Source organism: Hyperolius riggenbachi, chromosome 5 (assembly GCF_040937935.1).
Source record: "Hyperolius riggenbachi isolate aHypRig1 chromosome 5, aHypRig1.pri, whole genome shotgun sequence".
Classification (NCBI taxonomy): domain Eukaryota; kingdom Metazoa; phylum Chordata; class Amphibia; order Anura; family Hyperoliidae; genus Hyperolius; species Hyperolius riggenbachi.
This window is the reverse complement of record NC_090650.1, coordinates 178,207,282-178,229,679: the sequence shown is the minus strand read 5'-3', so window position 1 is coordinate 178,229,679 and position 22,398 is coordinate 178,207,282. Positions and strand designations below refer to the sequence as shown.

The 22,398-nt window shown below is 42.4% G+C and overlaps 1 protein-coding gene across 1 annotated transcript in view; it reads left to right on the top strand.

Moving 5' to 3' along the window:
- PDIA4 (protein disulfide isomerase family A member 4) overlaps nucleotides 1-22,398 on the top strand; it is a 581,813-nt gene that overhangs the window by 20,175 nt on the left and 539,240 nt on the right. Inside the window, exon 2 of the mRNA XM_068236444.1 lies at nucleotides 16,008-16,122. Coding sequence (XP_068092545.1) covers nucleotides 16,008-16,122 — 115 coding nt within the window. The remainder of the gene's footprint in view (nucleotides 1-16,007; nucleotides 16,123-22,398) is intronic.

Here is a 22,398-nt window from a genome sequence, read left to right as displayed (position 1 = left end):
TGATCCTGGTCAGTACTCATTTCCATGAAGCATTTTCTGCAAACTGGTTTTTCCTGGTAAAACTTCTCTATTAAAACTTCCCTTCCCTTTCGGTCGTGAGTATTGAGAAGGAGATCTGCGTCTTCTAGGAGATCTGCTCCTGTCTCTGTAGTGGTGAGATGTAGATCTTCGTCTAGACCTGCTGCGAGAACTCTTCTTCTTATGTTTCTTGGGGCTACAAAGAAGACAAATGTCTTAAATTAATTAATGCACTCAGTAGTTGTGGGCAAAAAGTCCTACCTGTCTGCCCCTACCTTTTTTTTAGCCCGGTGCTGATTTTGATGAGTGAGCTGCGGAGTCTCTAGGTGCTGAAGGACCAGCTGTCACAAAGAATACAGGGAGGAGAGGAGAAATCGCTGCACTATTTGAAAGGAGGGAAAGATTTACAGAGATAGTAGCCACGCTACTGCTTTAAACATTGTGCCAGGAGTCCTACCTTCAATAGTTGCCTGCTCTCCTGCTGGGTAACGGGTGCTGCCTGAAGCCTCTGTCGAAGGGGGGGCCGTAGCCTCCACTGCTGGACACGCTGCCCCACCGCACTCCATTGCAACACTAGCAGCGCGGCAAGCCGCGGACGCTGTTTAAACAGCAAATCGTGCAAAACGCCGCCTCGTTTCCGGTTCCAGAGCCGCCTCACTAAGCTGCGCCCAATCGCGAGTGCGGAGAAGGGCCACGACGTCACTTCCGCCGGAAGTACGCAGACGGGATGGAACGCGGAAACCGGCGCACAATGTAGCCGGTGGAGCGCAGAGCGGGCGTAGAGAGGACAGCGGGGAAAGAGAACTAGAGAGACTCCGCAAAAAAGTATATGCATTTAGCATTCACCATAATTCGATCACCCCACTAGGGGTTACTGGCGCCACCACAGTCACAGGACTAAAATGGATTGCCATCTGCTAGCAAATCAGCAAAGTAGCAAATTGCCCAAGCTAGTTTATAGCATACAGGCAGCACTAGCCGAGGCCACTAGTGATAGGCTGCAAGAAACAGCAGGTAGGGGTAAAAGAAAAATATATATATTCCAAAGGAAAAGTTATTCATCTATGCGTCTCTGTGGTGAGCTGAGGACAAAAGACTGGGGGGGAAGTGAGGTGTACAATTTTATATACTCAGCGTCCTATGGGGTAGAGTGGGAGGGGCATCTACCCAAAGGTGTGATGACATGAAGCATTGGGAAAGAGAGAGAGAGAGATAGAGCTATAAATATAGAGAGAGATATAGATATAGGCATACACGGGCAACACCGGGTCATCAGTCGGTGGAGACAAATACAAATTTAACTAGGAAAATGTAAACTGCAGCCATTCTTACACTGTTAATGGCAGGGTTTTTAAACTTTGCACAGCTGGTCACTGGGTGACTAAGATTAATATTCAGAAAAGTGGGTGGAGCCTACAAAAGTGAATCAAACTTCACCTATTGCTTTTCAAGGGGAATAATTGCTACCATTCTTGCATTGTTAATGCCACAGGCCTCAAACCTGGTAGAGTTGGTTATTGGGTGACTGGGGTTCAAATTCCGAAAAGGGTGTGGAGCCACAAACAGCCAATCAGATTTTTTAATTTCAATGCAAATTATTGATACCAAAGACCGCAAAGCTCACAAACTTGGTCATTGAGTAATTGTGTTAGGGTTAGAAAAAGTGGGCGGAGCCAAAACCAGCCAAATACATACCCGGGCAATGCCGGGTAATCTGGGTATGTATTTGGCTGGTGTTGGCTCTGCACCCTTTTCTCAATTTGAACCCCAGTCACCCAATAACCAACTTTACCAGGTTTGAGGCCTGTGCCATTAACAGTACAAGAATGGTAGCAATTAAATATTCCCCTTGAAAAGCAATAGGTAAAGTTTGATTCACTTTTGTAGGCTCCACCCACTTTTCTGAATATTCCAGTCACCCAGTGACCAACTGTGCAAAGTTTAAAAACCCTGCCATTAACAGTGTAAGAATGGCTGCAGTTTACATTTTCCCAGTTAAATTTGTATTTGTCTCAACCGACTGATGACCCTGCGCTGCCCGTGTATGTATTTGACTGGTGTTGGCTCCGCCCACTTTCTAATCCTAACGCACAAACACTCAATGACCAAGTTATGAGCTTTGGGGTCCTTGGCATCAATAATTTGTATATTCCCATAGAAATAAAACAAATCAGATTGGCTGTTTGTGGCTTCACCCCCTCTCCAGCGTTTGAACCCCAGTCAACAGGTGAATTTTGATTGGCTATTATAGGCTCCACCCACTTCCCTGAATATTCTCAGTCACCCAGTGACCATCTGGGCAAAGTTTTGGAACCCTGCCATAAACCGTGTAAGAAGGGCTGCAGTTTACATTTTCCCAGTGAAATTTGTTTTTGACTCCGCCCACTTTTTGTAACCTGGACACAGTCACTCAATGACCAAGTTTGTGAGCCTTGGGGTCCTTGGCATCAATAATTTGTATTTTCCCATGAAATGAAACAAACCTGATTCAATGTTTGTGGCTCTGTCCACTGTTCTGAATTCGAACCCCAGTGACCAAATGACCGACTGAACCAGGTTTGAGGCTTGTGCCACTAACAGTGCAGGAATAGCGGAAATTTTAATATTCTCCTTAAAAAAAAAAAAAAAAAAAAAAAAAAAAAAAGGAAGATGTGATTTTTGATTGGCATTTTTGGGCTCCACCCACTATTCTGAATATTAATCCCAGTCACCCAGTAACCAGCTGTGCAAAGTTTGAGAACCCTGCCATTAACAGTGAAGAAAGACTGCAGTTTACAATTTTCCAGAAAAATTTGTTTTTAACTCCACCCACTTTTTGTAACCTTGACACACAGTCACTCAATGACCAAGTTTGTGAGCTTTTGGGTTCCTGGCATCAAAATTGTGCTAATGGAGGCAGTTTATCCAGCAAAAATATCTGCTTGTTTTTGGCTCTGTGCCTTTACTGAATTTGAACCCCAGACACTTAAAGACCAACTGTAGCAGGTTTGTGGCCTCTACCATTTAACAGTGTAAGAATGGCTGCAGTTTCAATATTCCCCTTGAAAATCAATAGGTGAATTTTGATTGGCTGTTGTAGGCTCCACCTACTTTTCCGAATATTAATCCTAGTCACCCAGTGACCAAATGTGTGAAGTTTGAGAACCAGAGTGAGAAAAGCTGCCGTTTATATTTTCCCATGTAAAAAGTTAGTTGTTTTTGGCTCTGCCCACTTTCTAATCTTGCCATATAGTCACTCAATGACCAAATTTATGAGCTGTGGGGTCTTTGACATCAATAAGTTTCATTTTACCATTGAAATTAAACAAATCTGGCTATTTTTGGCCCGCTCCCTTCAGAATTTAAACCCCAGTCTCCCAGTGACTGACTTTACCAGATTTTAGGCCTGCCATTAAGAGTGTATGAATGGCAGCAATGTAAATATTCCCCTTGAAAATAAACAGGTTAATTTTGATTGGCTGCTGTAGGCTCCACCCACTTTCCTGAATATTAGTTCCAGTCACCCAGTGGCCAACTGTGTCACGTTCCATCTATCACAGCAAGCCTTCCAGGTCCTGAAGCAGCAAAACAAGCCCAGACCATCACACTACCACCACCACCATATTTTACTGTTGGTATGATGTTCTTTTGCGGAAATGCTGTGTTACTTCCACGACAGATTTAACAGGACACACACCTTCCAAAAAGTTAAACTTTTGTCTCGGCGGTCCACAAGGTATTTTCCCCAAAGTCTTGGCAATCATTGAGATGTTTTTTTTAGCAAAATTGAGACGAGCCTTAATGTTCTTTTTGCTTAAAAGTGGTTTGCGCCTTGGATATCTGCCATGCAGGCCGTTTTTGCCCAGTCTCTTTCTTATGGTGGAGTTGTGAACACTGACCTTAATTGAGGCAAGTGAGGCCTGCAGTTCTTTAGATGATGTCCTGGGGTCTTTTGTGGCTTCTCGGATGAGTTTTCTCTGCGCTCTTGGGGTAATTTTGGTCGGCCAGCCACTCCTGGGAAGGTTCATCACTGTTCCATGTTTTTGCCATTTGTGGATAATGGCTCTCACTGTGGTTCGCTGGAGTCCCAAAGCTTTAGAAATGGCTTTATAACCTTTTCCAGACTGATAGATCTCAATTACAATTTTGCTAAATGAAAATTTATATTTCTTTTAGAGCAATCTGAAAAACTAAGGGTGTGTGTGTGTATGTATGTATGTATGTGTATATATATATGTATGTGTATATATATATATATATATATATATATATATATATATATATATATATATATATATATATATATATATATATATATATATATATATATATATATATATATATATATATATATATATATATATATATATATATATATATATAAATTTAGCTTGAATTATCTGCCTGAAACGTACATGTTATGCATTCAGAACAGACAGTCAATTATGTGGTTGGGTTTTCCGATTTATAAAACCATAATTTATTTTGATTGAAAATAGATGGAAGTAACCTGACAAGAAATTGTTTGTTTTTTATAATGAGGTATGTCTTTTGTGGATACAGGAACCTTTCAGCTATGTCAGCAAGTGGAAAGTGGTCAGCCTCATTTGCTCCTTATCTTGCAGCCACTTTCAAAGCTAGGTGCTTTATTGTTTGGTGCAAGAGATGCGTGCAAGAGATGGAGACCCATCTTATAATGGATTTCCTATTGAGAATAATTTTAATCTGTCTCATCTCTAAGGTTCAGATAATGAATATATGCATTAACATTCTGATTGCAATACTGTTGTTCAGATATTGATTGTGTAAGGATTACACACAGACATTCTGATTGCAATGCTGCTTTTCAGATATCAATTATGTGCAAGGAATGTGCACATACATTCTGATTGCAATGCTGCTTTCGTGGCCTCAATTCACTGAGATCATGCTGGAGATAACGCAAGAGAGAACTTGCCACCACACAGTGGCCTCAATTCACTAAGATTATCTCCTGTCTTTAATAACTCTTCTAGAGTTGTTGCCATGGTGATAAGGCATGTAGTATTCAGGAAACATTTTACCTCAGGCAAACCTAAAGTGAACTCTTCTGTCTTTAAGTTAACTCTCCAATCCTTAAAATAACTCCAGAGTTAAAGACAGGCTGTTAATTAACTGCATGTGAAAATAACTACAGAGGAGGTAACTTAACTACAGAGGAGGTAACTTAACTACAGAGGAGGTAACTTAACTACAGAGGAGGTAACTTAACTACAGAGGAGGTAACTTAACTACAGAGGAGGTAACTTAACTACAGAGGAGGTAACTTAACTACAGAGGAGGTAACTTAACTACAGAGGAGGTAACTTAACTACAGAGGAGGTAACTTAACTACAGAGGAGGTAACTTAACTACAGAGGAGGTAACTTAACTACAGAGGAGGTAACTTAACTACAGAGGAGGTAACTTAACTACAGAGGAGGTAACTTAACTACAGAGGAGGTAACTTAACTACAGAGGAGGTAACTTAACTACAGAGGAGGTAACTTAACTACAGAGGAGGTAACTTAACTACAGAGGAGGTAACTTAACTACAGAGGAGGTAACTTAACTACAGAGGAGGTAACTTAACTACAGAGGAGGTAACTTAACTACAGAGGAGGTAACTTAACTACAGAGGAGGTAACTTAACTACAGAGGAGGTAACTTAACTACAGAGGAGGTAACTTAACTACAGAGGAGGTAACTTAACTACAGAGGAGGTAACTTAACTACAGAGGAGGTAACTTAACTACAGAGGAGGTAACTTAACTACAGAGGAGGTAACTTAACTACAGAGGAGGTAACTTAACTACAGAGGAGGTAACTTAACTACAGAGGAGGTAACTTAACTACAGAGGAGGTAACTTAACTACAGAGGAGGTAACTTAACTACAGAGGAGGTAACTTAACTACAGAGGAGGTAACTTAACTACAGAGGAGGTAACTTAACTACAGAGGAGGTAACTTAAGGAATGAAGAGATAAGATAACTCTCTCACTGTGTGGAGGTAAGTTTTCTCTTGCCTTATTATCTCCAGCATGATCTTAGTGAATTGAGGCCAGTGAGAGTTAACATTAGGTTTGCTTGAGGTAAAATGTTTCCTAAATACTACATGCCTCATCACCATGGTGATAACTCTAGAAACGTTATTAAAGACAGGAGACAAGCTTAGTGAATTGAGGCCATTATGTGCAAGGAATATGCACAGACATTCTGATTGCAATGCTGCTTTTCAGATAATTATATGCAATGATTATATGCATAGTTTTCTGGATTGCGATGCTGCTTTTTCAAATATTTTTATGCAAAGATTATGCATAGTTATTTCTGATAGCAGGTCTGCTTTTCAGAAAAAGATGGCTTTAGCTAGTCTGGTGAGGACTCTTGATGCTGGTGACCAGGGTGTACACTTTGGCTCTTCCTGTTCAGAGAGTCTGCACCTGTTCTGGGAGTCCTAAACTGCTACTGTCTGAGTGTGCCCTATTGGCTGCAGCTCAGGCGCCTTGAGTCCGTCAGGACAAAAGAGCAATATGAATGTTTATGCAGCAATTCGGATTTAATTCCAGGTCTTTTCATCTGCAGGTCAAAGCGCTTCCTTTGTGAGTTATCAAGTGTTCCCAGGATCTTTATGAAAGATCATCATTACAGTAGCAGTTTTTTCTATCAATGCATAAGTGTTTTTTTTTGTTTGTTTTTTTCTTTCTAGATCTTCTGATAGCTGCAAAAGATGGAAGCCCTAAGATATTTCATTTTGTTTTACAACACTGAAGCACTTAGGATGGATTCTGAATCTGTAGATACCCATAGCAGAGAATTGCTCGCAATCTGGAGGACTCTCCAGAAATGGGAGAATCTGCTGGAAAACAGAAATGCCATTGGTCAGACAGATGTCTGTGGCTTATTTAAAGAAACAAGAGGAGGACTTACAGTCCACCCCTGATCGCTCTTTCTATCTGCCCATCTCCAGATATTCTGCTGGGCAGCAATCGTGGTTCTTTCCTTGAGATTGGTTTATCCCTGAGGAAATATTCTAACAGATTGTTTGAATTGCAAACGATTATTTTAGAGCAATTGGTGTCTGAATAGACATGTTTGGCGATTGGCAGGTACCTGTGTTGCTGCTTGGGAGAATTCTGTTCTTCCCAGAGGCTCCCCAAAAAGTGTGGGCGCATTTCTGCTGGACTGAGGCCTGCAGAGAGCAATACAACTTTCCTCCAATGAACTTAATAGGGAAGGTACTTAAAGAGAATCTGTATTGTTAAAATCGCACAAAAGTAAACATACCAGTGCGTTAAGGGACATCTCCTATTACCCTCTGTCACAATTTCGCCGCTCCCCGCCACATTAAAAGTGGTTAAAAACAGTTTTAAAAAGTTTGTTTATAAACAAACAAAATGGCCACCAAAACAGGAAGTAGGTTGATGTACAGTATGTCCACACATAGAAAATACATCCATACACAAGCAGGCTGTATACAGCATTCCTTTTGAATCTCAAGAGATCATTTGTGTGTTTCTTTCCCCCCTGAGGGGGGAGTGCATAGCAGAACCACAACACTGAAGAACTTGGCAGCCTTCCAGACACAGGCTGACAAGTCTGACAAGGGAAAGATACATTGATTTATTACAGAGACTGTGATAGTACAAAGTGCTGCAGTAAGCCAGAACACATTAGAATAGCTTTTGGAACTTGTAGGATGATAAAAAACAGGATGCAATTTTTGTTACGGAGTCTCTTTAAAGTGGTGGAGGATCAGGTCATTTTAATTCTTATTATGCCGAATTGGCTAAAATAGATTTGGTATCTGCTGTTACTTTACCATTTTGGTAGAGGAGCCATTGATCCTGCAGATCTTAGATGACCCTTTTAAGCAGGGGCAGGTACACCATTCTCGGCGGACTGTCTATGTCTGAAGGCGTGGTTTACATGCAGCTAGTCTTGTCAGATCTGACTTTAAAGTCTGAAACACCTGATCTGCTGCATGCTTGTTCAGTTGCTATGGCTAATAGTATTAGAGGCAGAGCATCAGCAGGGCTGCCAGGCAACTGGTATTGCTTAAAAGGAAATAAACATGGCAGCCTCCATATACCTCTCTCTTCAGTTCCCCTTTAAAAAAGGCTGTTATTTGTCTGAAACAGCAGAGCTATCGCTGCACAGCAGCCCTCTTTGATGTAATTGTAATGATGAAATAAAGAGTTGAAAATGTTTACATAGTGGCAGGTACTGATCCCCTTCTCATGTGACTTTTTGAACAACGTTTGTTACTAAAAGGTCTGTCAGAACAAGTTCTTTCCACTTCGCTGCATGCATGGGACTCTGTTACCTAAGCAATAGTCTTCAGGCTACATTGCAAATATGTTGCAGAAACCGTGCAAACAAATTCACATGCAAATTTATGTGAATTTCTACGCTAAACTGCATAAGTCGTATATTTTTTCCAGTGTGCGTTTTTAACTCAGTGCCTTTTTTTTTTTTTTTTTTTTTTTTTTTTATTGAAATTTATGCGATATTGCTCGTGAATTTGCATTGGTAAACCACATAGCGAAAACGTAGGTGAATTTCTTATTCATTACATATGAACCGCACATTATGCATGCGCTGTGCAATTTCTGATGGTTCTGCTGTGCAGTTTTTTTCCGCACAGCCCTTTGCGCAGATTCTGTTTTTAGTGGAAACTGGCTGTAGGACTATGGAGAGTCTTAGAAGTTCAACAAGGATTCTTCGGATATCCTAATGTTGCTATTCTAGACTTCTTTCAAAAAGGTCTAGATCTAGGTTAACATTGTACACCCTTCAAATGCTATTAGCAGCTTTGGGTGCTTATTTCATGATTGCTTTTATTTCAGATAAAGAGATTAAAAAAGGAGGTAAAAAGCAAAGTGGGTGGTGAAGAACCTACTGTACCACATTGCGAACTGAATTTACTTTCAGACTTTATTATTCACAAACACTGGTACGCACGACAGCCGGGGGCCCCAGCCTCTCTCACTGGCTGGGGCCCCCAAACCACCATGCGATACCCAGAGGGAAATGTGTGCGAGCTCTGGCTCTCTCACCTCCAGGGACTTCACCCCTATCACCTCCAAACTGAATGCAAACTGCAACACACACAATTGCTCACTACCAGTTCAGGCATTTTCCTACCTCTATCTGGCCAGCAGGCGCCAGTCAGACAATCAGGTGCACGGTCATACACCCTTTGCCTGCCATACCGATCTAGCAGGATCTGCATAAATTAGCTTTCAGGTGGGAGGCTTGGTTGGATGTTATCGTTGATTACATCTTTTACAGGGACCGCCGCATGTAGGCATCTAACACAGTCCCCTCCCTAACCACTCATCTGTCAATCGCATCCTGGTAGCTGCAAAAACAGAAATTTAAAATCACAAACACTGGTTCGCACGACAGCCGGGGGCCCCAGCCTCTCTCACTTGCTGGGGCCCCCAAACCACCATGCGATACCCAGAGGGAAGGGAGGCGACCAGCAGCAGGAGGAGACGTCCTCTAAGTGTTTTTAAATTTACATGCGCTTTTTTATCTGATGTTTGTGAGTATAACTCTTAACTTTTATACAATAAATCGTGGATTTTACACTATTGGAAGCTTTTTAGTCTATAGATATATGCCTAAAAGTTCCTGCCATCAGACTGTGGAGGTGGATTCTACTTGTAACCGCTGAGGTTGAGACTGCACACCCATAAGCGTGGACAGCTGTCTGTGAGTGTGGGCAGCGGGATTAAAGGGTGAGCAGGAGATCAATAGATGTGAACTGTTGTAAGATTCCAGGTGTGGTGTAAACAAGATTGCACTATGATATTGTCTCACTGCTTTGTTTGAGATTGGATGAGTCACTGACTGCCTGAAGGGAACCGGTTAACCCATAAGTGCTGTTGCTGTCTGTGGGGCTGGGCAGCCCAGCAGCAAGGTGAGCGTGCTAATTGTTGGCTATATGGTCACAGATACAGAGGTGATCCCACTATAAGAATCACACTACTGGACCCCATAGGGTGAAGGTCCCTACATGGTTTCTATGCAGACGGGTCGCACTATGATTTTATGTCTGTTTCTCTTTTTCTCTTTACATATGTGAATTTACAAATAACGGGTGAATACGTCTGGAGCACCTGAACACTGGACGTTAAACAGCGGAGGACGTGCCAAAAATGACTTGTGTGTAGTTATTGAACATTGGGAAGGGGTAGCGCACTCTATAAGCATTGTTTGAATATATGAGATGTACATGTAGCATCTGTTTCGAGTTGCAGCAGGCCTTGATATAGAGGGGAGGGTGACAATAGGGGAGCGCAATTGAAAGACTATATAGAGATACCCAGAGGGAAATGTGGGCGAGCCCTGGCTCTCTCACCTCCAGGGACTTCACCCCTGAATGCTAATTTATGCAGATCCTGCTAGATCGGTATGGCAGGCAAAGGGTGTATGACCGTGCACCTGATTGGCTGACTGGCGCCTGCTGGCCAGATAGAGGTAGGAAAATGCCTGAACTGGTAGTGAGCAATTGTGTGTGACTTTATTATTTAGTTTCTTTTCTTAAACCTTTGCATAGAGTTTCCATTAAGGCCCTTAATGGTTAAACTATGGTTTGGTACCAATGACTGTGGCCAGCTGTATTGAAGAGATGCAGGCCCATTAAACCACCATTCATGTCTATTCTGGAGGATAGAATTATTTTTGGGTTACCGCCCTCATTTTTTTAAATGAAACTTCTGTCTGATTTCCACAAGGAGCAGGAAATCTTCATCCCTTCCTTATGTTCTAATTTCTCAAAAATATGTGGAAAAAATTCAGCTCACTGTATGTGAGGAAGATTATTATGATTTATATAAACATAACTTCTGCATGAAAGAAGGAAGTTAACTTGTGTATTCAGTTTCTGGGTATCCGAATAGGGTTACGTGTTTTAAACTACACTGTTATTGATTAAAAGTATGTTTTAATAAAGCATATGAAATTGTAGGGAAGCCAGCGCCTGAAAGTGTGAAAGAGCATTCTACTAGGGCTGTCTCCTCTTCCTGGGCAAAAAAGGAATTCTTGCTTCAAATTGTGCTTCAAATTAGTAAAGCTGCCACATGGGCCTCTTATGATACATTCATAAAGCATTGCCGTTTGGATTACCAAAAAAAATCAAGACTTTGATTTTGGATCTAAAAAACTATTGGCAGTGGTCCTGCCCTTAGAGGTGGTAATCTGTTAACTCTCATAGTGGACCTGTCGTGGTGCCAAGTGGAAGTCCATAATTACTCTTGCCGCTAATCGGATTTCCATGTGGCCTCCATGACACGTTGAGGAAACCCACTCAAACAAATGGTAAAGTCTCCTACTGATACAAGGTAATATGCAAAATACTAAAGGTAGGAAGGAGGAGGTGGTTTTTAATTGCATTCTGCTCTTCCTGCCCCAAGGGATTGGGGTGGGGTAATCTCATAGTGGATTTATTGTGGAAGCCGCGTGGAAATCCAATCACCGGTAAGAGTAATTATTGACTTTAGATTCCATGAATTTGGGGGGTGGGGGGTTGTGATTAGCCCTGGAATTGATTAACCACTTAAGTACCAGCAGTCTCTGCGCCCTTGAGGACCAGAGACCGCTGGTACAATGGCGGAATAACAATGAATACCGATGAATCGCTGCACATACCTGCTGCAATTGCCGTCCACGCCTGGAACCTCAGCCTCCTGTGAGCCGGTCGTGAGCCACTTTCACTGGCTCCTGACCCTGCCTATCAGTGTAACTCAATGGGGCCTGCTTACATTGATAGACAGGGTCAGGAGCCAATGAAATCGGCTCCCGACCCACTCACAGGGCTCTGCCATTATAGAGACGGCAGAGTGAATGAGCTGCAGTGGGTTGACAGCGGCAAGATCATCGGGAGCGACAAAAGCAGTGAGGACGAACGGCGCCCTGGCAGCCAGATAGCCATCAAAAATGGGCATAGATTTCAATTAGTGCGGCCCTTAAGCATCTTATTAACCCTCCTGGCCACACAGGAGGATTTCTCAGGCCCTGCTGGGCCGATTTGCATTTTTTTTATTTTTTTTTGCTACACGCAGCTAGCACTTTGCTAGCTGTGTGTGCACACTGATCGCCGCCGCTGCCCGCCGCGCCGCCCCCCCCCAGACCCCATGCGCTGCCTGGCCAATCAGTGCCAGGCAGCGCTGATGGGTGGATCGGGACTCTCTTTGACATCACGACGTCGATGACGTCATCCCGCCCGTCGCCATGGCAACTGGGGAAGCACTAATGGAAATCCCGTTCAGAACGGGATTTCCGGACGGGCTTGATCGCCGGAGACGATCGAAGAGGGTGGGGGATGCCGCTGCACAGCGGCTATCATGTAGCAAGCCCTAGGCTCGCTACATGATTTAAAAAAATATAAACTGCTGTGCTGCCCCCTGGCGATTTTTTTTTTTTTTTTTTTTTTTTTTTTTTTTTTTTTATAGACCGCCAGGAGGGTTAAAGCATCTGGCTAGATGGGTGTAAGTGTGTGAAGAAATTTATTGTAGTATAAAGCTGAAAAGCCAAGTGCTTTGCCTATTTTTAATTTTTAAATACAGTCTGTTACTTCCTCCTCGGTAATGGCATTATATAGAACGGTTAGGGAATTTGCGTTTAAGTTTAGGGAGTAGTAAAGGATGTAAAAATTGCCGGAGGTAAGTGTCATCAGTGGGTCCGTTTGATTAATAAAGATTGGTGTAGTATTGAAGGAAGGTTTGATGGACTTTTTCTGGGTGGCTTGTTAGCTCATTTGGGCTCACACCAGTGTGTAATGAGGCATTTGATTTTTCTTTTGCTGTAGGCATCTAGCTAGCCAGGTATCTGGCTTATCTCTGGTACACTTTAAAGTAGACCTGAACTCTTGCACAGGACAAAAGGAAATGCACCCTGTATGTATTTAGAGAGTTCAGCCTTTTTAACCATTCCTGCTGCCTGGACATGATTGTCACGTCCAGGTGGCTGCTGCTGTGCTGTTGCATGCGTCTGCATGCTCCCGCGTGTGCCCGGGCTGCCCCGTTAGCCCAAAGATCAATGAATGGGAACATTTAATTGATCTAAGTTCCCAGCAGAAAAACCGATGGCTTCTTAGCAGATGCCACGGTTTTTCTGAGCAAAAAAAATTTCCCGTCCTCCTTATGCTTCCTGGAAGGTAGAGTGTTCACTTTCAAGACTAAAAAAAATGTTTTTGACTGTGGCCATCTTGTGGCCAAATAGTAAAACTACATCCACATACATTTTTTTTTATTAAATAAATGCATATTATTACATTTAAAACTGTTTTCCCTCCCAACCAGAAATTACCCAAATAAAATTGTAATGAAAAAATAAAACAAATTGTTACCTAAGGGTCTAAATTTTTTTTTAATATGCATGTGAAGAGGGTGTGTTAATAATATTTTTTTTTTGAAATTATAAGCTTGTAAATGGTGATGGACGCAAAACTGAAAAATGCACCTTTATTTCCAAATAAAATATTGACGCCATACATGTGATAGGGACATCATTTAAATGGTGTAATAACCGGAACAAATGGGCAAATAAAATAAATAGGTTTTAATCATGGTAGCATGTATTATTTTAAAGCTAATAATGGCCAAAATCTGAGAAATGGTTTTTTTTTTTCTTAATATTCCTTAGCAAGGAAATGAGCAGCGCTACTTAAAAACAGACTAGTGCCTACCTGCAAAAGAGTGCAAGCCCCACTTGTGGGGTCGAATACACACCGAGCATACACATGACCTGTCTACCACTAGAGGAGGATGTTGGTTTCCATTAACAGCTTGCCTGCAACCTATTAAGTACTCGTCCCTCCCACTGCAAAGAAGTCAATCCTCCATGGGAGGGGCCTAACACTAACTAAATCCTAACCTATGTATATGCATAGCCTGGGTGCGGCTAATCAAATAAAATCGAAAATACCACAAACGCACCTTGAACCCAAACAGAAGCTTTGCATATACACCAAAAGCATGGCTGTTAAGTGGGAGCAGCTGACCAAAAACGAATTACATTAGTACATAAGTACATAATATTCCTGTTAACGAGACCCTGTAACAAAAATTGCATCCTGTTTTTTTATCATCCTACAAGTTCCAAAAGCTATTCTAATGTGTTCTGGCTTACTGCAGCACTTTCTGCTATCACAGTCTCTGTAATAAATCAATGTATCTTTCCCCTGTCAGACTTGTCGGCCTGTGTCTGGAAGGCTGCCAAGTTCTTCAGTGTTGTGGTTCTGCTATGTACTCCCCCTTTCAGGTCCCTCTATGCACACTGCCTGTGTATTATTTAGATTAGGGCAGCTTCTCTCTTCTCTCTTATCTTTTACAAGCTGGATAAATCGTCCTCTGAGCTGGCTGGGCTTTCACATACTGAGGAAATTCAGACAAGGGCAAAGCTGTTTGCAGGAAGAAAAGAGCAGTTTTGGTGGCCATTTTGTTTGTTTATAAACAAACTTTTTAAAACTGTTTTTAACCACTTTTAATGCGGCGGGGAGCGGCGAAATTGTGACAGAGGGTAATAGATGTCCCCTAACGCACTGGTATGTTTACTTTTGTGCGATTTTAACAATACAGATTCTCTTTAAAATGCATTTAGAAAAAAATAATTCTTAGCAAAATTTACCACCCAAAAGAAAGCTTAATTGGTGGCGGAAAAAGCAAGATATAGATCAATTCATTGTGATAATTAGTGATAATGTTTTTGGTGACTGAATGGGAGGTGAAAAATTGCTCTGATGCGTGAGGTGAAAAATACCTGTGGGCTGAAATGGTTAAATCCCCTTCATTTGTGTCTAATCACAAGTTGTAATTTGAGCTCTCCTCTCTCTCTGTGTCACATGACTGCCATGGCAGAGATAGTAGATAAGCTAATTTGAAAGCACAGGCTGTTAGTAATATGTCTGCTTCCATGAATCAGGAAGTAGAAATAGTGAATATTTTATAATTTGTATCAGCTGTAACAAAGAAATGTTTTCTGTTTTAAATGTTACTATGCTGTTGTGTATTTCGAGCAGAGAGGGACATTTCAGTAAATATATTCAGTATCAATGAGAATCACCGAGCAATGCAAGTGCTGTGCATTGCTACGACCACCTGCGTTGCAAGTGAGGAAATGGGCTTATGTTTTTGTTTTCTTACATTTTTCACAATTTGCTTTAACATTCAATTACAAATGACATTTTATAAAAAATTAGATTCCAGTCAAGAGGCACTAGAGCTGAAATCTTTTTTTGTTTTAATGCAAATTATATCAATCTACATTGCAGTGACTGAATTATTTAACTGTTTTTCTTCTCTATATCAATATACTAAAGTTCAGTTCACATTAAGCTTCACAATGGCCCATTCGGATCCGATGCATTTCCACCATAGAAAATGCATCTGCTTTCCAGAAAATCATACAGGTATGTACAGGTATCGTACAGGTCGGGACTTTGCGTTTGCAATGGGGTCCAACTGTTTTCCTATCAACCGTGCGAACGGATCCTTATAAATAACTTAGGATCCTTTACTTTTTCACATTGCTGGCATCCAGCAAAAGGGGTCATTTTGCTTGATAGTGTCCCTGGTTCAAATCCTAGCCAGGGCACTATGTGCATGGACTTTGTATGTTCTCCCTGTGTCTGCATGGGTTTCCTCCAGGAACTTTGGTTCCCTCTACATCCCAAAAACCTACAGATAAATTAACTGGATTCCGCTAAATTGGCCCTAGATACATATAGGACTCTGGTAGGGATTAGATTGTGAGCCCCCATGAGGGATGGTTAAGTGTCAACAATGTATACTGTGTATAGCGCTGAGGAGGATATATAAATACCAAATAATTAGCTTTATGTGTATGGCAGATGCATTTCTCGGTATAGCTGTGGCCTTTGAACATGCAGTTGTTGTGCTATTGCTTTTAGCACAGCACTAATGTGCTGGTGACTAGTGAAAGCTTGTATAATTGTGTGTGATCATTTGCATTTGGGTTTTCAGAAACGAATGATGGTGAAGTTGAGGAAGAAAATGATGTGATGGTACTTACAGATGCAAACTTTGATAGTTTTGTTGCTAATAAAGATACCGTTCTTCTTGAGTTTTATGCACCTTGGTAAGTAAATGGTTTACTAAAATGTTAATGTTTGCCATCTTTATTTAACTTGAAGTACCGAAGTTCAAAGATGTATGCATTCTTAACTAAAGCACAAGTATTAATGACCCCTCCCTCCCCCCCCCAATATTGTACCTGTGTGTTACTTTTGTCACTGTAGTCTTATGAAATTGGAGACCTATTACTTTCAATAATTTTTATTGATTTTAAGATAGAATCAGAACAAGATTACAATTAAGGTAGTGAACCATACAGTATCTCGCTGTATACACACATGACACTAGTGCAAATAAAATACATATTTGAAAAGTCGTAACATGACAACATGAATCCTAACGCTGTACAGGCCTATGGGAGTTGCAAAAAAATTATCAGGGATTTGGCGTGTACAGAGAACAACCCCTAGCGAGGTGGTTTGATTCTCAAGAGTGGAGTGCAAGAAGGCTTAATAATTCAGTCAGAGATGGTGGCGACCGCCCATTCACACAACCGAAATGGCTGGGCAGGGCCACCCTTCCCTATTTACAACTATAAGCTTATGAGGTCCTGTCTCCAGCGAGACAAGATCGATATTATAAAACTTAGATAGATTGCACTTACATCGTGATAGATAGACTCATGGGGCTTGAGGTTAGTTGGGGTTGTAGAAATAGTACTGATCCATAGGGTTATATTATGTCCGTTTATCAGTTCCTAAATGGGAGTAATTGAATAGGGAAAAAGAGAGGGAGAAAGAAAAGGAAAGAGAGAAAGGAAAGCAAAATCAAGACCACGAGAGCGGGGGCCCCCTATTTTTCCCCAAAGTAGAAATAAAAACATTTGAATTTAGCGTATTAGCCCAGGTAGGTGTAGTCAGTATTGTCCTAATTGTGAGCTCGTCTCAGGCCCTAGAATATAGTTGGTGAGGGGGGACCATATTTTGTCAAATTCCTTCATACTATCCATTATTCTAGCTTTAAGCTTCTCAAAAAATAAGATGTGGCAAAGCCTCTGTTTAACTTGAATAAAAGACAAAGTTGTGGTATTCCAGGAGGCTGCGATTGTTAATTTTGTAGCTGTAAAAATAAAGTTAATTAGAGCGTTCTGAGTGGAGGTCAGGTTCGGATACGGGAGGCCTAGAAGTGTGTGGACAGGGTTTTTAGGGATGGGTGTGTTGAGCAGTGACGAGGCCCACGTGCAGACCCTTATCCATAATCTGTTTACTTTATTGCATTTCCACCACGTGTGGGTGTGGTTACCAGCCTCTGCACAACCCCTAAAGCAGTTAGGCGTAGAATTCGGTTTGATTTTTGCTAATCTTTGTGGGACTAGGTACCACCTAAACAACAGTTTATAATTGACTTTAATTAGGTCAGCATTCACAGAGACCCGAGGAATATTGTTACAAATGTCCTGTAGGTCCTCGGTTGCTATTGTCACGCCCAATTCTTTTTCACATTTTACTATATATCCTGGTTTCCTTTCTGAGAACATTCTTGTCAGGTCTTTGTATATCATAGAGATTACCCCAGGGGAAATGGGGTTTGTTGCGCATATTGCCTCATAAGCTGTTCTACATGAAAGAGAAGAGATATCAGGTATATTGGATTTCACAAAGTGAGTTATCTGTCGATATCTAAAGAACTCCCTTTGGGGTAAGGTGTTTCTCTTTCAGATAGTCCAGTGATTTTATCCCTTGGTCTGTTGTAAGATCGCATATTCTGGTTAGTTTAGCTTTAGACCACCAATCGTAACTAGCAGGGGATGATAATCCGGCTGGAAAGGATGGGTTACCTAAGAAGGATACTAAAGGTCGGTGGGGAGATATTAGCTTCCCCGAGTATTTGCAACTGTCCCATATTACAAGTGAGTTTTGGATTATGGGGTTGGAGATTTTATTGCGGGTAGAAGGGGGGATCCAAAGAAGATTTTGTATTTTGATGGGATGAATGATAAGCTCCTCTATACTCACCCAAGAGGGTTTCCCTCCATTGGCGTGCCAGCTGGTCAATGAGGCCAGCTGGGCAGCCTTATAATACAGCTTTAGGTTAGGAACGCCTAAGCCTCCATTAGAGCGTTGTAGGAGTAAATATTTCCCTTTGAAGCGAGGTTTCTTGGAGCCCCAAATAAAGTCATTAACTTTTTTTGTAAAGTGTCAATGAATGTAGAGGGGACAGAGACCGGGAACACGTAAAGAAGCTTCGGGAGAAAAGTCATTTTGACGGCTGCAATTCTGCCCATCCATGAGATTGAATACCTCTTCCAGCACTCCAGCATCTCACAGAGTTCCCGGGACAAGGAAGGGTAATTATAGCGAATTAATGTATCATAGGAGCTAGTGAGGTAGATACCCAGTATCCTGAAGAGCTTGCATTAGTAATGGGGGTAGGGATATGTTTAGTGCTTTTGATTTTGCGGGGTTGATGTGCAGCCCCGAAACTTTCCCGAATTGTGTTAAAATTTTATTTAAAGCGAGTAGGGATTTGGTAGGGCGGGTAACGCACATTACAAGGTTGTCTGCAAATAGCGCAATTTTATGCATTCTGTTGCCTACCTGTATGCCCTGAATATGTGGAGAGTTATGGATCAGAAAGGCCAAAGGCTCGATGAGTAGAGCGAAAAGTAGTGGGGATAGGGGGCACCCCTGACGGGTACCTCGTGTGATATGAAAAGAGGATGACCTAAAGCCTTGATATGAGATTGCTGCTGAAGGTGTAGAATACAGGGCCTTAATCCAGTCGATCATATTGTCACCAAAGCCCCAGTGCTGCAATACCATTAGCAAATAGGACCATGCTACCGAATCAAAGGCCTTTGTGATGTCCAATGCCAATAACATTGCTGGGGTAGAGGTGAGATGAGCTTGATAAATTAAGTGTGTTAGTCTGCGAACACTATCTCCAGCTTGCCTTTGGGGCATGAAGCCCACCTGATCGTTATGTATGAGTGTGGTGATTTCGTTATTTAAACGATTAGCCAAAATTTTGGCCAGAATTTTGTTTAAGTTTAGTAAGGAGATAAGGCGATAGTTAGACCAGATTTGCGGATTGGTGTTTGGTTTAGGGATCATACTGATGAGTGCTGAGTTTCCTGATGGAATTGGGCCCCCCGAAGGATACTGTTTGAATGCGTTGACTAAATGCGGGGCCAAAATCTTGCTGAACGTCTTATAGTAAATGGCCCTAAAACCATCCGGACCTGGTTGCTTGTTTAATTTTAAATGTTTTATTACTTGTTGGACCTCCAGTAGGGAAATTTCTTTGTCAAGAGATTCCTTCAGTCCCACGGGGAGTGCTGGAAGAGGTATTTTGGACAGAAAGTCGCTAATCTGTGTGGAAGTGTTGTCAGGGGAGTTGTACAATTTTTCGAGGTTAGCGCGAAAAGTTTTAACAATTTTGAGAGGGTTGGCTGACAATTGGTTGTGTTCAGTCTGTAAGGAGATAGGCTTAAAGGGAACCAGAGAGGAACGGGGGGGGGGGGGGGGGGGTGAAAAAAGAAAAATTTTATACATACCTGGGGCTTCTTCCAGCCCCATAAGCCTAAATCGCTCCCACGCCGCCGTCCTCAGCTTCCTGGATCTGCCGGTACCGGGCCCGTCACTTCCGGCGGACGCGGCCAATTGTCCGCATCACAGGGGCTCCCTCCATACATGTACGCATGCGGCTGCGCAGTAAGCAGCCACATGCGTATCTGCATTGGGAGAGCACCCTGTGATGCGGAGAATTGGCCGCGTCCGCCGGCCGACTTGCCGTCTCGCGGCAATGACGGGACCCGGTGGCGGCGGATCCAGGCAGCGGAGGACGGCGGCGTGGGAGCGATCCGTGCGTATGGGGCTGGAGGAAGCCCCAGGTATATATATTGCATCCTCTCTGGTTCCCTTTAAAGGATAAGTCCGATTGTCTCAATCTATTAGCTAACAAAGTGTCTGGCTTATTGCAATTAAGATAAAATTTAAGTTTAGCGGAGGTAAGTTGCTTCTCTGCCGACTCTGTCAGGGCGAGGTTGAGCGTAGTTTCTGCTTTTAAAAGTTCTTTTTTATTATCTGGGGAGAGGACTTCCCAAAATAACTTATGTACTTCTGTATATTTATTTTCCAAGTCCGATAATAGTGTTTGTTGTTTTTCTTTTTTCCTTCTAGAAGCAACTTGAATAAATATGCCTCTAATCACTGTTTTATGGGCTTCCCATACCGTTAGGGCAGGGATGTGAAAATTGGAGACATTTTAAAGAGTTTTGACTGAGGCTGCTGAAAAATAAAATAAAAAAAAGTTTGTGTGTGGTCATGGCTCAAATTGTTGGCACCCCAGACATTTTTCCCAAAAATCAAGCATTTCTTACAGAAAACTATTGCAGTAACATGTTTTGCCTTTACACATGTGTGTAGTAGAGGAAGAAAGGGAGGGAAAAAGGCTAACACGACATAATGTCACAAACTCCAAAAATGGGATGAACAAAATTATTGGCACCCTTAACTTAATATTTTGGTTGCACACCCTTTGGAAAAAATAACTGAAATCTTAAATTTTCTCATTTAAAATGGATTAATTTGATACAAGTGTTTTCATTTTAGTAACAATGGGGGGCCAGGAGTGGGCAGAAGAGGTTTATGACTAACACACACACGCACACGCACACACACACACTTTTCATTTTAATGAATGGACATGGCTTCTGGCTGCAGCTGTGATCATTCATTTACAGGGACTTTGATTGGCTTTGGGAACACATGTTCCCATTTATCAATCACTGCGAAGTTAAACCCACTGTAAACAGGCCACGGGAGCGCGCAAGCATCCACCGCTGACTAACAGGACGCACCTTTACGTCCTGTTTGCAGGCACTGACAGCAAAATAGACGCGCATATATGTCTAAGTATGCAGTAAGTGGTTAAAGTGTACAAGAATTGACCTCAGGAGAGACCCTGGATCCTTTAGAGGCTTCCTACGCCATCTTCCCTTGCTGCCTGCGGCTTCCCAAAGAAATCCGACAAGGGCTTGTCAGGTTGAAGATTGCGGCCGCTCACGTATTCAGGAGCGAGCCTGCATGATTACAACCATACTTGTGCAGGCTTTGTGCATGAGGAGCACAGCGCTGATCGTCCGGAGCGTTCCAACAAATGGTGGCAGCAGGGATGGTTTCAGAAATGTCACTCTACTTTGAAGCCCCCTCTACATTCAATTCCATGTGCGATCGATCGAGTTTGATTGGATTGAATTTGATTAGATCGATTTAAATCTGACATGTCCGATCGGGATTCGATTAATCGTGTGATCGATTTTGGCTAGTTTTCAATGCAAATTGATCACATGAGCGATCGAATACCGATCAGACATGTAGGATTTAATCGATCTACTTCAATTTGATCCAGTTGAATTCGATCGATCGTGCCTGGAATTGAATGGTGTAGAGGGAGCATAAAGATGCGTACACATGCACTACTGCCGCCAGCGATGACCCTCACCTGGGCGGACGTTCAGCCGACAATAGCAGGTGTCAGCGGACTGATAAGGCTGTTTCTGAACAATTTGCTCAGCGGATCGTTCAGAAACAGCCTTATCAGTCTGCCGACAGCGCGTACACACTTGCTACTGTCACCTGAATGTCCGCACAGCGGGAGGGTCTAACGGACCCGTCGTTGACTGCAGTAGTGCGTGTGTACGCACCAAAAGAAGTATTTGTTTTCTTACTAAAGCATCCTATTTTAAAATAAGTAGTTTGTGTACATACAACAAAGTTAGATTCAATCGAGGAGTCCCCGCCCTGTCAGTGATATTTAGCCTAGGCTATGATGTCATGCAGACTTTTCCCGCAGAGCACTGAAATTTCTGCTCACTTCACAGAATTAAGTCACACCACTGCTTATGTTTGGCCTGTGCCTTGGTTATGTTCTCGGTCGCCATTTTTTCTCTTAAAGGACCACAATTGCGAAAAGAAACTAGCTTAAGGGGGAGCAGGGAACGGGGGACCCAGGTGAGGGAGGGGGGCAACCCCCCCCCCATCCCCACTGCTGTGCACACTGCCCCCCTTCCTCCCTGCTACCCCTTCCAGCATGACGGCCCCCTCCCCACCCACGGCCAGAGCTAGGACACAGAAAACAGATCAGTTTCTGTGTCCAAAGCTGCCTGTGTAGAGGGGGGGGGGGGGGGGGTCTGTTTTTGCATTGATTTTCACTACCCTTCTGTATATCCAGGGTCCGTGAAAATCCTGCAAATCCAGACCGTCTGTTTATGTTTTTCAACACTGATCCCCCTGAACGCAGATGGATCAGTTTTTAAATTGAGTAAAGAGGGGTGCTA